Source organism: Harpia harpyja, chromosome 1 (genome assembly GCF_026419915.1).
Source record: "Harpia harpyja isolate bHarHar1 chromosome 1, bHarHar1 primary haplotype, whole genome shotgun sequence".
Classification (NCBI taxonomy): Eukaryota; Metazoa; Chordata; class Aves; order Accipitriformes; family Accipitridae; genus Harpia; species Harpia harpyja.
Window position 1 is genome coordinate 89,917,545 of NC_068940.1, and position 14,948 is coordinate 89,932,492.

Sequence of the window (14,948 nt, forward strand, 5' to 3'; positions counted from 1 at the left end):
AAATATGTCCTGGAAAGACTTCTTATATAGTCCAAACAAAGAAGGGGTGGTGGCTCAACTCTCAGAGTTTGAAACACTCTTCTACTGAGTCGTTGCAAGAGAATCAGCAGCTTTCATTGCTGATGGATCAGAGGGATGGTTGGGAGCTGATAGATATTGATGACTCTGATTCATTCTGTGCTTACAGCTGTTTCTACCAGGTAGCTGGCAGGAAGTAGGCTGGTGCAATATAGAATCATAGAAAGTCTCAAGTTGGAAGGGGCCCATAAGGATCATCGAGTCCAATTCACTGCTCCTCACAGGACGACCTAAAACTAAACCATACGACTAAGAGCGTCATCCCAATGCTCCTTGAACTCTGACAGGCTTGGTGCCATGACCACTTCCCTGGGGAGCCTGTTCCAGTGACCAACCACCCTCTCAGTGAAGAACCTTTTCCTAATGTCCAATCTGAACTTCCCCTGATGCAGCTTCATTCCATTTCCTTGTGTCCTATCACTGGTCACCAGAGAGAAGAGATCAGTGCCTCCCCCACCGCTGTCCCGCTTGAGGAAGTTGTAGACTGTGATGAGGTCAGCCTTCTCTTCTCCATGCTGAACAAACCAAATGACCTCGGCCGCTCCTCGTAAGTCTTGCCCTCGAGACCTTTCACCATCTTGGTCGCCCTCCTCTGGACACACTCTAATAGTTTGATGTCCTTCTTGCATTGAGGTGCCCAAAACTGCACTCAGGACACGCCAGTGCAGTGTAGAGTGGGACAATCAGCTCCCTCGACCGGCTAGCTATGCTGTGCTTGATGCACCCCAGGACACGGTTGGCCCTTTTGGCTGCCAGGGCACACTGTTGACTCATATTCAACTTGCCATCAACCCAAACCCCCAAATGTCTTTCCGCGGGGCTGTTCTCCAGGCTCTCATCCCCCAATTTGTACGTATAACCAGGACTACCCCATCCCAGGTGGAGAATCCAGCACTTGCTCTTGTTAAATTTCATACAGTTGGTGACTGCCCATCTCTCTAGCCTATCCAGATCTCTCTGTAAGGCCTCTCTACCCTCATGGGAGTCCACAGCTCCTCCTGGTTTAGTGTCATTGGCAAACTTACTTATGTACATTCAATTCCTGTGTCCAGATCATTTATAAAAATGTTAAAGAGCACTGGTCCTAAAATTGTACTCTGTGTTTTTAAATGCAAAGGGGTGCTGTGAAATTTAAAATTCTCCAGTTTTGAGTGATCAGGGTGCACGCAACTTGTGACTCTGCACATGGACATTTGCACTGAGCAGAAATATTATTTGTGGTGTGAACTGGATCTACTCAAAAATAAAATTTGTGTTTTCATATCCTCTTTTAGACAGTAGTAGAAATGGTTCACAGCAGCATGTCTTGGGACATCTGCAAAAAGCAGGAGGTTTTTGACAATATTGGTACTATGTAAAATGAAGAAGAAATGCTTTCTAATCCCTGCATTCCATGTGAATTTGTCTCTCATGTTAAAAAGACACATTTTTACTTTTATAATAAATTCCAATGTATCTGTGAATTTTAAAATTTTTAATAATGGACTGGAAACCTGCAAAAATTGAAAATCTGTAGTTTACTGCTTTTCAAAGCCTCATGAGCTTATACACAGCAAGAAAGTAAGTTGTTGTTACCATACACGTAAGAAAAATCCTGACTTGTTACAAGCTGAAAAATACTCTGGCACTGAGTCAATACATTTCTATTGTTTACCTTCCCACAGGTTAGTAATAAATCGAACAATGTCAGCCAACAAGACCAAGCAGAGTAATGACATCATGTATGCCTCCTGCCTGACAGTAGTAAGTGCTATGGAAACTATTTCTCACCTTACTGGAAAAGAATAATAATTTTTTCTAGATTTTGATTTCATGTTCCATTTAGAAGACTGATTTCAAAGGAAAAATCGCTATGTTTTGAAATTAGCCCGGAATAAGAGTTTGAGGGAAAGTGTCTTTGAATTCACATAAAATGTAAAATTTTAACAAGGTACAATGCTAAGTTACAGATTTAGAAAGGGGGAGTATTTCCTGGAAAGCAGAAACTCTACTTAAGTAATCAAATAAACAACCATACTTAACGCAATACTACAGCTAAGAGGACAAATACAGCCCTTGCTTTTATAGCAAGAAAATCAGATATACAAAGAGGGTATTTTCTCCTTAAATGTTTAATCATAAAATCAGTAGAATAACTTGCACACCTTTTTTTTTCAAAAAGCTGTTAAAAAAGAAAACAAAACAGAAAGAACTTAAGACTGAGAAAAGAAGAATGATTTGAGACCTGGAAAAAACACCTTACAGTGAAGTAAGGTTTGTAGCATGAAGTAATAGCTTTTATTTAATTAACAGCCCAGTTCCCAGTGGGAGAACATTTTTCACAAAAGAACTTTGACCTTTCAGCCCAAAACCTCAAAGAGACCACAAAATACCTTCAACAGCTGAGCCTGGGAACAAAAATTCAGAACTGCTGTATGCACTAGAAATCATGGACTCAATAAAATACTGGCTTTACAGCACATTATAATCTTCCACTGCAGCTGACCTCCAACTCATTTATCAGTGTTCCACAGCTGATAATTTGCTCTCTTATTTTAGCTCAGAGGAATTCTTAACATTTTTATCTCCCCTTTGGTCATAGGGCAGGTGATCATGTAGGGCAATCACTGTTTTCTCCCAAATTGTCTGATTACCATATTAGGTTAAAATGAAGAGTTTCTTTCAATGTGTACTTAGCTTGAAGTTTGCTGATTCTTTTCAGACCAACAGAAGGATCTGCATGCTTGAAATTTTGTTTATTCCAATTGTATCAATTGCCTAGTATTCATTTCCTGTTACTAATTCTACCTTCAAACCTTGTCTCATTTATATCCTACTGTATGCCAGTACTTTACAGCAGGCTCCCAAGGTATTAGTTTATCTAAAAGAAGCTCAAGTAATGACTCGATGGTAGGCAAATATGCAACCATATGGCAATATAAATCTGATAATGACAAGCTGCTCAATCTAGTAGGCAAAGGTATTAAAAAATGCAACAGCGAAAGGCAAAAAGCTATCCAAATTCAGAAGAGAAAATTAGGTTCACCATTTTAGCAGTGATGACAGTTGACTGTTGGTAAAACATGCCTGAAGTATGGAGGCTTCTCCATCAAGTCTTTAAATCAAAATAGTTGGTAGCTCAAAAGAGAAACGGTAGGCACAGTGAAGAAATTATCATTTGGATAAGAAGTTCAGACAAGAATGTAATGGTGCTTTTGGACCTTAGAATATAGGAATCTCTAAACAAAGCTCTGTTTGTGATCAGGCCAAATAACTATACTAAAAAAAAAAACAAACCCAAAACAACAAAACCCGAAAACCTTAATGTGGCAAGATTTGCAGAAATTTTTAAGGAAGCAATTAAAAAAGGCAGATTTACCTAAGTCTTGTAAAGCTCATTGAAGGTAAGCAGGTAGCAAGCTTAAAAGAAAGAACTTTTTCACATGTTACTTAAATACGAAACTCCTTGCTATAGGATCTTGTGGGACTAGAGGCGTAACTGGAGTTACAAAGAGATGACACAGACATGGATAACAGTTCTAGCACTGGATGTATTCAGAATGATAGTTCAGATGTAACTTGGATTTTGGAAGTTTCTGTTCTTGCTGTGTTTCATATAACCTTTCCCTAATAAAATTCCGGTTATCTGCTCCTGAAGACACGATACAAGCCTAGATTGACCTTTCATCCTATTTAGTATGGTCATAATGGTGGTCTTAAAGTGGAGAAAATACATGGAAATTGGGAATGATGGAAATACTTTTATCTTCAAGTCCCCATTGCTGTCCTGAGTTCCTTCCTCTCTCCTTCTTGGACAGAACTATTCTTAAACTATTTGGGGACACATCTAACATATTATTAGCTATACCAGCTTGTAAAGTATGCATGAATACACAATTGCTGGAAAACGTGAGTTCTTTTATACATCCAGTTCCACAGATGAAGGCATATTTGTAAAAAATAAAAGACTAAAAAAAAGATACAGTCCCTTTTTACCTATCTCTCTTTTTTTGAGGGGGAGGTGGAAGGCTACAAAATAGTGTATTTTCATTCTCTTTAGTTCAATTTCCATTCAGAAGTCTGCATTTTCAGTTAGATTATTTCTAAAGACACCTTCTTACCATGAAGATACTCCGTATCTTCAGAAATACATAAATTGATAATGTGACTCTTCAAACTGAATTGTTAATGGATTATCAGCTTACTAATCACACCTGCAGCACTTCCTTTCTTAGCATTGCATTTGGGGAACTTCAAGTACCACTGGTTAAACAGAACATTTTATGACAACTTAAGTTAGGCTTGAAGAAGCAGTGCCATAGGGCTGAAGAATCATCAGCAAACAAAGGTTAAACAATAATGCATAGAGTTTCAGTTGAAGAGGTCCAAAGGAAGCTACAAGGACTGCTGTTAGAAATGAAATTATTTTACGGTATGCACAGGAATGAAATCCACATATACTAACATTTCATTAAGATGTTAGAAAATAATACGAAAGACTTTTGAGAAACTAGACATCTAAGTAGGAGCTTTCTACAGGATTCTAGAAAAGGTCATGAATGTCTGATTTTAATCTTTTCTGCTGGGCTCATCCACATCTTATGGCATTCCTGAAAGGACAGATATAATATCTCAAAAGCGTTATATTTTAGTCACTCAGTTTGGTCAGCGTCAGCTGCTGATGGGAGCAACTTGGTTAGTGCGTTAAGAGTCTATGTATACAGACTCCAGCTACTTAAAGTCTGTAAAACTAGTTCAGTATCTCCAAGAGTTAACAGAGTGGGGGACATAATGGAGGGCATGATGATATGCTCTCACTGATGTTTTGTTCTTAGAGAGCATTGTGTTGAATGCTGTACATGCACATGTTCTGCTTGCAGCCATCTTTACAGCATGCTTCTGTTGTGCATAAGAAGTAGAGCAAATTACCATAATCAAACTAAAGGTAATGCAGGAATGGACCACTCTCTCCATTCTCTTACTTGAAGGAAAAAAATACAATTTTCTGATCATCTGGAATTGGAAGAGGATTTTCTGGACACAGGCAAAATCAACAGAATTATTTGAGGTAGACAGCGGGTGAGCAGAGCCCATGTGAAAAATGGGATAGGAAGGCTGAGAGGTTTTCTTTGTACTTTCCTTCCTCCAGAACAACAAAAAAGAAAATAATGATGAACAGTAGAACAGATTACCTAAGAAGGAAGTGCAAAGAAAGGTGACTGACTTTGGGGAAGAAAAAAATAATGTCTTTTGCTATGGAAAAAGCAGTTACGGATGGCAACTGTCAGAAAAGTAAACAGTATAAAATCAATCTAATTAAGAAAAAATGCTGAACAACAAAAGTGACTAAAGATGGCAGTTAAGTAGAGGTATTGAAGATGTGGGGAATGCTTCAAGACACACAAAATCAACCTTTGAAAAGATGAAAAAGGCAAGGTTGCACATCTGATAGGAATACAGTAAGATGTAGAGATGAGTGGAGGACATGACTATCGCAGAATTGTATAGTGGATTTTGTATACCTTTACCCTCATATGAATAGTCTTTCATGTACATAATGTTCTAAAGAGAATGCCATTAATTTTTTTCTGCAAATTTATGGGCATTATTCCAGAAAGGAATGCATATAGGGAGAGAAAGCACATTAGTCAAGGCAGTGAATACTGAAGGAGAAAAAAATAGTAAGTACAGACCCAACAGAATTCTGAGAAACAAACTTGGAATGGTGAAGGAGAGGATAATATGTATTTTAAATCTAGAGAATAAAACTTTGTATTACACAGCTGCCACATGTATGGTTTATTAAATACTGAAATGCTAACATATTTAGGAGAATGATAGAGCAACAGCCCTCAGAACTGTTGTTAGAACCTATGACATGCAGAGAAAATGGTTCAATAAAATAAGAGAAAAAATGAGAGACATTCCCGTAAGACAAGTGGGGCAAGAAAATGGTAGACTGTGGATAAATTGATTTAGGTGAGACATATAAAGGAAGTTTGGAGATTTTATAGCACAAATCCTGCCAGAAGGAAGTGGAGTGCTGCATGGTAGATATCTTCCTCTGAGTGAAACCTCTTTTTGATATGAGCTGCTCAGTCATTTTATGAGAGCATCAGAGTAGTGATGGAGCGCTCAAACTAACACAATGAAGTGCAGAGAGAATATAAGACATTCACTTTCTTTTTTTGTTGATTGCTATTTATTACCTTCTACCCTTCTCCAAAAATGCAAAAACCACTGGCTGTCAACAAGATGTACTTAATATGAACAAGGGAAACAGTCTTTCATGAAGAACATAAGCATTGATCCATATTACAGACAGATGGAATATCAGAAATTCACTTGCTCCATAATTGTATCATACTAACTACATAACTACTTTGTTTTAATTAGAAGTTCTTATTAACCTAACAAATAAGAAGGATTAATTTTGTTCACATTCTATGTTATGTAGAAATAGTGATAATGATAAAAATATATAGGTCTAATTTTGACATCAAATACATCATACAACTGTAATAAGTATTTAATTGCAAAATTATACAAACTCTATGATTTTGTCTAACTTGTCTCATTTGCAAGGAGACACGTCAAAGTGGTACAGGAGCTTTTTTGAAAGGTTACAGGACATATTACATATGGAATGATACATAGAAAGATTGCTATGAGTAGAGACTTTGGACTACGTAGCCAGCTCCAAAGCTCTTGGGACAAAATATAAACACGTACAAGTATAAGAGGTAAATGGCAGTGATAACTCACAACTCTGGTACAGATGAATCTACTGAAGTTTCTAGACGTTTTAAAATTTACTTTGTATAAATGCCACAAATACTTTAAAATATGTTACAAATTTTTACAATATTATACGGTATGATTACACTATTAATACTAAACAGGGCTATATTATTTGTTCTTTCTCCTCATCTACATAAATTTTCATAGCCATCTTGCTTTGAAACAGTGCCTCTAGTTTTCTGGACAGTTATTAATTATCTCCCCATTTTCAAAATTTATTCCTCTTTACAAACGTTAATGATATTTTTTACCCAAATGAGCATTTCAGCTTTAAAGTAATTGAAAACTAAGCAGCTACTTAACTATGAAATCAGCTACTGAGAAATTTTATGTTCACCACTTACATCATTAAGGGAGAGAGTTTGAAATTATTCTTTTTCTGCATAGAAATGAATAGTTACAAAGCATTAGAGTCTTTATATCAGGACTCATTCTTCAAGTACCTTTATTAATGATTCATGCCATGGAACTCTTCATTCTTGCCTCTGTGACTTTCTTCACAGAAGAAGAATTTCAAATTGTGGATGATTTTCTTCAGGTAACAGTTTAAGTCTGTATGCCAACTCTCTTCTCTCTAAGAATATTTCCCTTTTTCGTGGTTTGGGTCATTATACATTCTTCCCAGGCTTATAATATTTTTATGAACAAAAGCATATTGTAGAGAAGTACAGAGGAGATATTATTCCTTCTGAAGGGCTATTATCCTTAACAGCCTCTTTTTAATTAGCTTTTAAAATTTTTTGCTTTCTTTAAGCTTCCTCAGAAAAAAACATTGTTATAGAACAGCATGTTCAATAATATACTTAGTAATTTTTTTTTCCAATAATAAGTAACTCATGGAAATGATTGAGTTGTTCACTAAGATTATAGGCTAGCTGAGGTTCCAGGTATTATTACTTAATGAAGAGAACTTTAAGATCAAAATCTCAGAATCTTTTCTCTGCAGGTTTCAAAACTGCTTATGTTATTGATGCTTTTGAACTTTACAGAAACTTAATGGAACTTTACATTCTGAGGTCCTGCTAGCACTTTTGAAAACACCTTCCATGGTCATTAAGTTAATGGGACTTAACCTGGCATATTAGTTTTTCAATATAATTACAATCTTTTCTTCATAAGTACTCTAAGCAGGCAGAAGCACCCAGCTTACTTAAAAACAGGGAAGTTGAATTCTATCAGTAAGTCTTCCACTAATTCACTCAGTGACTTAGAATGGTTACTAAAGCCAGAAGTTTTAAAAGACAGCAGCTAAACTAAGGTACTAGAAAACACTTCAAGGGAAGATTTACATTGACTGTAGGAGGCTCTGAATCAGTCCGCAAATGGTTGATTAGTAAAATGTGCTGAATACTTGCACTAATTGCTTAAGTCAATAACAGATGGAGGAGTTGGCATCCGTGGACATAAGGCCACTCCTTCATATATCCAACTTTAGATGTGTAAGTATGAACATTTGAGCTCAAGCTTTGCATCCCAGCTTTTTAATCAGTAAAATAAGTATTAAGGAAACCCCATTCTCAGGTGTTATAGTGGAAATGCTATTTAATTATTCATACATCAGCTGTGTCACAGACAACCACACATACAAACAACTGCTGAATATGACCTGTCAGCAACTCTGCTCCCCTGGCAGTCCCAGCCCTCCCTTCCTGCTGCACTTCAGCCTCTCCACACCCAGCTTCCAGCACTGGGCTCCCTTCCTGATCAGCAACCACCTTCATTCCCAAGATCCCAGCCTCCTTACCCAGCAATCTTAAACTATAACACTGTTCAGTCTTCCCACCACGTATCTCCTGGCCTCCCAACAGCCAAATTTTATGTCCTGTTCCATACCTGGGAACAGGAGGGCAGTGCCAATGAGGAAAAGGTCACTGGGATTTTCGGCATAAGAAAACAATTTATTTCATTTTTGGAAAGAGCAGAACTACTTGGGGTGAAATTTTCCTTCTCCCTCATACACATGTGGACACACACAAATACACAAAAGTCCTGCGAAAGAAAATAAAGTTTTGCCCTAGTGAATTCAAATGGTACTAGAAAGATTATGTCTGGAAAATATATTAATAACTCAAACCATTCATCAAGAAAATTTGGGATTGGAAGATGGGGAAAGGGAGCTGGGCCTGGAAGCTTAGAAACTCTTTGGACTATCTGGGAAAGAGAAATCTTAGGTAAGATGAATAGGTGCACTGCCAGTTCTGCCTGTGAGGTAGAGAAACATATGCAAAATCATCACAGAAAAGCAGGTAGGTCCAGTGTTTGAATATTAGAAAGTAGGAAATTAATTAATATTTCCCAAGAACATGATTAACGCTTTAGTGATAATTTGGAAACAAACACCCAGCAGGGGTATTTAGAAGTGCAAACTGAGGACATACATATCACTAAAATATTCTAACACCACTTTTTAAATTTAAGTTCTAGTTGCATCAAAACCTATTTAATATTAATGAAATATTTAAAGTTAAGTTTTTCTCTTCTTTTTCTTGTGTGCTACAGTACAACAAAACAAATGAGTTTGCTAGTGCTACATTTGAGTGCTTTGAAGAAACTGATATTATTTAGTGCCAGCTAATAAAAGAGTAATTGCACATACAGTACAAATAACAAGATAAGTATTATGTTGCCTTAATGCATAAGTTAAGAATCCATTTCTGACCATTTTCCACACAGACCATTTGCCTAATGAAATAAGCCTTCCTTCCTCTTCAAAGTACTGCTTTGTATTACCATGGTTGGATGAAAATAGCCTTTTCACTGACTCAAATCACTCTCATTACCACAACGTTCAAGCATAGTTCAAAGCAAATTCAGTCATACAGCCAGCCTGATGCTGAAATAAAAAAACTCCCATTCAATTATCTGAGTGAAAGGTTCTACAACTGAACTTTGTGCAGTAGGCAAAATTGTATTAAACTCCGCATATGCTGAATTCAACAGGGATACTCAACGTGCAGTTTGCCTGCATGTACCCATTGAAGGCAGAAAAAACAAGGCTCCAAGACATAAACAAGCTCAGGGGAAGCATTCCAGCACAAATTTTGCCCACAATGTCACTGATAGTACGTATTCAACTATTGGTAAATCCCTACACTAGGATGGAGGGGCTACATTCTGACCTTTTTGGACATCTGCAATCTGAAAGCAATGGCATTACAGCAATTTAATAGAAATTAATAAATTCCTTTGATTCCAGTATTAGTATCTGACAGTCCATGTGCAAAATTACACAGCTTTTATCAAGTGTTTTTAGTGGATGTATTTTCTTTCTTAAATTTAAAATTAACAAACCTTCCCAGTCAGCTTTGAAAGATCATCTCCTCCCATTATCTGCATATCTTGCATAGACTGATCATTCTGAAAGAAGAGGGACAAATTTTGAAATTGGATATAGCTGTATAAAATAAAAGTATAAACACGTTAACTTTTTTTGGATCTTTCACAGTCTTGGTTACCAATATTTTCTAATGCTTGTTAGTATTGGTGTATGACAAAACCACACTCTCACTTGTTCCTGTGGCTTCTATCATCTCCTGGTTGTATTTAAGCTAACTTCATCTTTCTTTATGAAATAAGTAATGTTCCCTTGCTTGCTATTTCTTAATATGACAAGTGTTGAGTAACGTATTTGTCCCTTTCACAACAGGAAGACAGGAGCATCTCAACACTTGACCAAACACCTGTAAGCACATTCTTTTTTTGGAACAGTCTTTAGAAACACAGGCAAAATGTGCTTACATCTGTCACTCACACACAGAACTCAGCTATTTTTGAAGAAATTCACTCAGTATTTTTTTCAGGGGAAAAAAGTTTTGCAAAAATTATCACTTGTTATTAATTATCACTTATCAAGAATAGTTTCAGTGCGCCATACAGTTTCAAGAGTTTTGTGTTTGCTTTTTCAACTAACTCAAAGATAAAATCCTTGAGGTCAATTTTGTAAAATAAAATACTGCCAATCAGGCCAAACTAAACACAACAGAATAGTATGCTTTGATTTTCCTATTAGAAAAGGTATTTTTTCAAAAAAATCAGCAAAGCTTCTTTTTTTGATAAATTTGTTTGTTTACAGACATTTATAGTTGAAATTCGTTCTGAAGGAAAATTCTCAACCAGTTCTAGTTCAAAGTCATTATCAGCAGCGTGCAAAGTTAAGATCACATAAGGGAAACATACAGAAGCCATACTTTTAAGGGAAGACAAAAGAGGCCTTAAAGAAGGTAGCAAATTAAAAAACATATAGTCATGGCCAGGCCACATCAACTTTACAGAGAAAGCAAGAGCAAAACTAAGTACAGTTAATGTGGGGTTTTTGCCAAATTGGTGCATGTGCTAAGCTAATCTCCCTACCCATAGGAAGACAGCGTTAGTCCAATTTTAATAATAGCTGCAGTACCACAATGTGACACTACAGTTTACTAGTCACATCACAAAGCTTTATCATTACAAACAACTGACAAAAATGCAATACTTGAATACTTTGCTCTTATTTCATAAATCCAGTGCTCTGAAGTCAAATGTTTCTCCACGAATAGATAATAGGACAGCAGAACTTACAAGGCAGGTAAGGATATACTGGCCTAAGGGGTCTATAGCTCTTCTTCCCCTCAAAAAGCAGCACTAGCAGAGGTAGCACGCACACACCTGCCATGCGGCACGGTTACAGCTGCACGCCTGTGCAGATGGGAACTGCATCTGCCCACGCTCACAGCCCAGGTGGCAGAAGTCCAGGGACTTCCAAGGCACCTTCGCAGCCACTTGATCACAAGCAATCTGACAACCCCAGGAACTATTCGTGGTCCCCATGGGAATGGATTGTCTAAATTAATACAGCCTTCCTGAGTAACTGTGAGTAAGGTTGCAGAATCGCCCAGATCACAATTCCTCCAGGTTTGCATACCGCCGACCCACGAAAAGGCTCCCATTTTACTCAGACTCCACTCCCCCCAAAACTCTCGCACCACAGCTTTGTAAGATGACCTTAGCAGTCATTGCCTTAAAAGACAGTTTTTAGACCTGCCTTCACTTTTTCTGCACCAGATCTAGGAGCTTTAGATCCTTTTCATGCTGCTCTGATTCGTTTCCTGGGAAACAGAGCTAAACCAGGAATGAAGGCTACATCCCATATGTTTTCTAATATAAATTTCAACATTTATCTTATTTTTGCAAAGAAAAACAGAAAGCAAAAAAAATGAAGCAACTGATTTCCTCAGAAGATTATTTTAAAACTAAATAAAAAGTGGAGGTAGAGAAGATTTTAAGTCCAGGCTTAAAAGCATAAGCCTTTTGTTGTAGAGCAAGACAGATCACTCTTCAAAAGTCAGGGACATATTCAGGTCAAGACTATTATAAGACTATAAAAAGCAGATAGTTTCTAATATTGGCATGTGTAACCAAGGCACTAACAAAATATTTTTTCATTTCCAAATGAGAAAGTCTGGAATTTCATTGACAACCAACACACAAGAATTACTGAAAAGGCAGTTTGCCATTAGTTGCTAGTCAAAAAAGAGAGGGGAAAAAAGGTAACAGTGAGGTGCAATGATTAATGAATTTATTTTTAACTAAAAAAAAAATCTCTTTCAGCAGTCTTCACAGCAGCACTGTTTCCTTTGCATTTGGTATTTCTGGCTACAGCTGAAAGGAAGATGCTGAAATAGCATCTTCATTGCTGGCAAGCAGTTAAGAAAACACAAAAGCCATTGAGAGCCGGGGTATCACAGCATCCCGTCAATCTGCGTATTCACACATTAGCTGTTGTGACACAAATGCACACAATTATGAAAATCCTCATCTTCTGACTGGAGAATGATTGCTGTCAGAGGACAGGGCTGAGTCTTCACTGTCCCTAAAAACCACATAGAAAAATGCAGCTCAGAACCCTCCAGACAAGGTGCTTTCAAGAATTTTAAAGAAATTACTTGTATCACGCAGTAGGGCAATTCTCTTGCAAAAAAAATTTCAGATCATTGATTTTAATGCCATTTATAACTGTCTTTACATTCATCAATTAACTCATATTGCAAAATACATACCTGCCAAACAGCAAGACTCAATACTATGACGTCACATTACCATAATCATAATGTTCATATAGATAATGTGCACACTATGGTTGCCATAGGAACCTCTCAATGGTTTTTTCTGAGTTCTCAGTTTATAGTCTCAAAATAACACTGCACTAAATGTTAAGTATAAAGTACAATAAGTGTCAGGAAAGAAAAAACATCTGTTTCATTCAGTACAAATACTGTCGATTCAGTTTAATTTTCATGGTCTCAAGTCATTCAAGAGCTTCTTTTTTCCTTTGGGAGTTGTTCCATACCTTGACAAAACTGATATGATTGAGTCTCTAGGACTTCTTATAAATGCAGAGACATGAATTAAAGGTTCACTTCCCATCACCCAAAGTTCTTCATACTTGCTTTCTAACATCCCTAAACCCTATCAACACAAGTTTTGCTGTTAAATGCTTGACACTAAATATAACGTCCCAGATAGAGACATATCTAAGTCACACTATGTTTTGGTTAATGCAGCACAAAATTTATTGCAGCTGTTTCTAACAAGACATGATGCATTCTGTTGCATCCCTACACCTCATCCCAAGCTATATTTAATACTGCGTTTCTGATTTTTTTCCATGTTTAATGAATCTGCATTTTCCAGGATAAATCTTAATTTCTTTGTTTTTACTTGCTGTGTTGTGCTTTTTCACCTGTTCATCTTTGTTTTATAATTTTATTGCATTCAGACCTTGTCAATATACATCTTCAGATCCTATGAATACTCGGTGAATGAAAGCAAGAACGTTGCTATTTCCACCTCCATTTTTCACGGCATGCAAGATAAAACTTTGACTTGCTATGTTGATTGGAAGTATAGATATTTAAATTCCGTCTATACTAAGTCATGTCTTTTGAACTGGGTGGGGCACAGAATTATTACATCTCTTTTACATCTCCTGAGATCAACACTTGGACATAGTTCAAGTTACAAGTGAAATGAGTTGGGTGGTCTCAGGAAAATTCATTAAAAACAGCATTGCTCATCTGAAAATTGCACCAAACTGTGAACATCTGTTACTCCTCTAAAGAAACAGAATCTGGAGTACATTAATACTGGGCTCAGTGAAACAAAAATTCTTTAATCATGGCAAAAAAGTAGCTCTAACATAACAGTTTAAATGCATAACTAAATTATGAAATATGGACACCAGGTCATTATCACACATCTAGTTACCATAGTCTGCAGAGTTCATAGGGAATTTCTTTGAGAGAAATGTGATTACCTTTTTTTCCCAAAATTCATCGGGGAAACTCTTAACAAAGGATGTGACCATCAGGCCTGTTCTACTTTGCTTTCTGCCACTTGGGTGATACAGCAGATCCACCAGCCTGAGGATTCCCTTGAGGACAATGGTCTTACTTTGCACCATCATCCCATCTCCTACAACTGGGTTTTCCAGGAAGGTTTTGACCAAAAAGAAGTGATTGACAGACCATCACTTTCAGTTGTCCCTTGGAACCTCAAGCTGTTGAATATAGAGCATCTCTAAGGCTTCCCTTACCCTTCCCTAATCAGTAAGTGAAATGGTTAGGACAGAATTACTGCCTGTAAGGTTTCTGACTTATACCCACAACTGGCAGAGTTTGAAAAGCAAGAGTCAAGCACCACTTCACCGATAGGTTCGGTGCGACATGTCCACTAAAGCAGAATGGAGTTCAGTCTTCACATTTACTTTGGCCTCACCTTTTTATTTTCCATTAAGACTGTCATTAACTGCAAGTGATCTATGCTGCTTCTGTTCTCAAAGGGTGACCCGTGACCTTGAAATGTCTTCATTAAAGACAGGATTACTCTGTTCCTAATTTAGGTATCTGAAGGTTAAGACATCTAAATCTATGCATCCTGGGCTTCCTTCATAATCAATGGAGAAAACAAGATTGATCACGTAAATAATCTATTTCACCATATGGGAAATCTATAGCAAATAACTTACACCTAGACATCTAACTGTGAGAAATCTGAAGTTAGGTGAGATGAATCCCAGCTTAAGAGATGAGATCAATTATTTTCTTCCTAAAAAC

General features: G+C 37.1%; 1 protein-coding gene across 2 annotated transcripts in view; it reads right to left on the minus strand.

The window, feature by feature from the left end:
* The window catches only part of PRTFDC1 (phosphoribosyl transferase domain containing 1), a 50,532-nt gene that overhangs the window by 11,508 nt on the left and 24,076 nt on the right, over nt 1-14,948 (minus strand). Inside the window, exon 4 of one of the 2 annotated variants that reach the window (XM_052804476.1) lies at nt 10,150-10,215. The exons of the other annotated variant lie outside the window; for it this stretch is intronic. Coding sequence (XP_052660436.1) covers nt 10,150-10,215 — 66 coding nt within the window. The remainder of the gene's footprint in view (nt 1-10,149; nt 10,216-14,948) is intronic. 2 annotated transcript variants of the gene reach the window in all.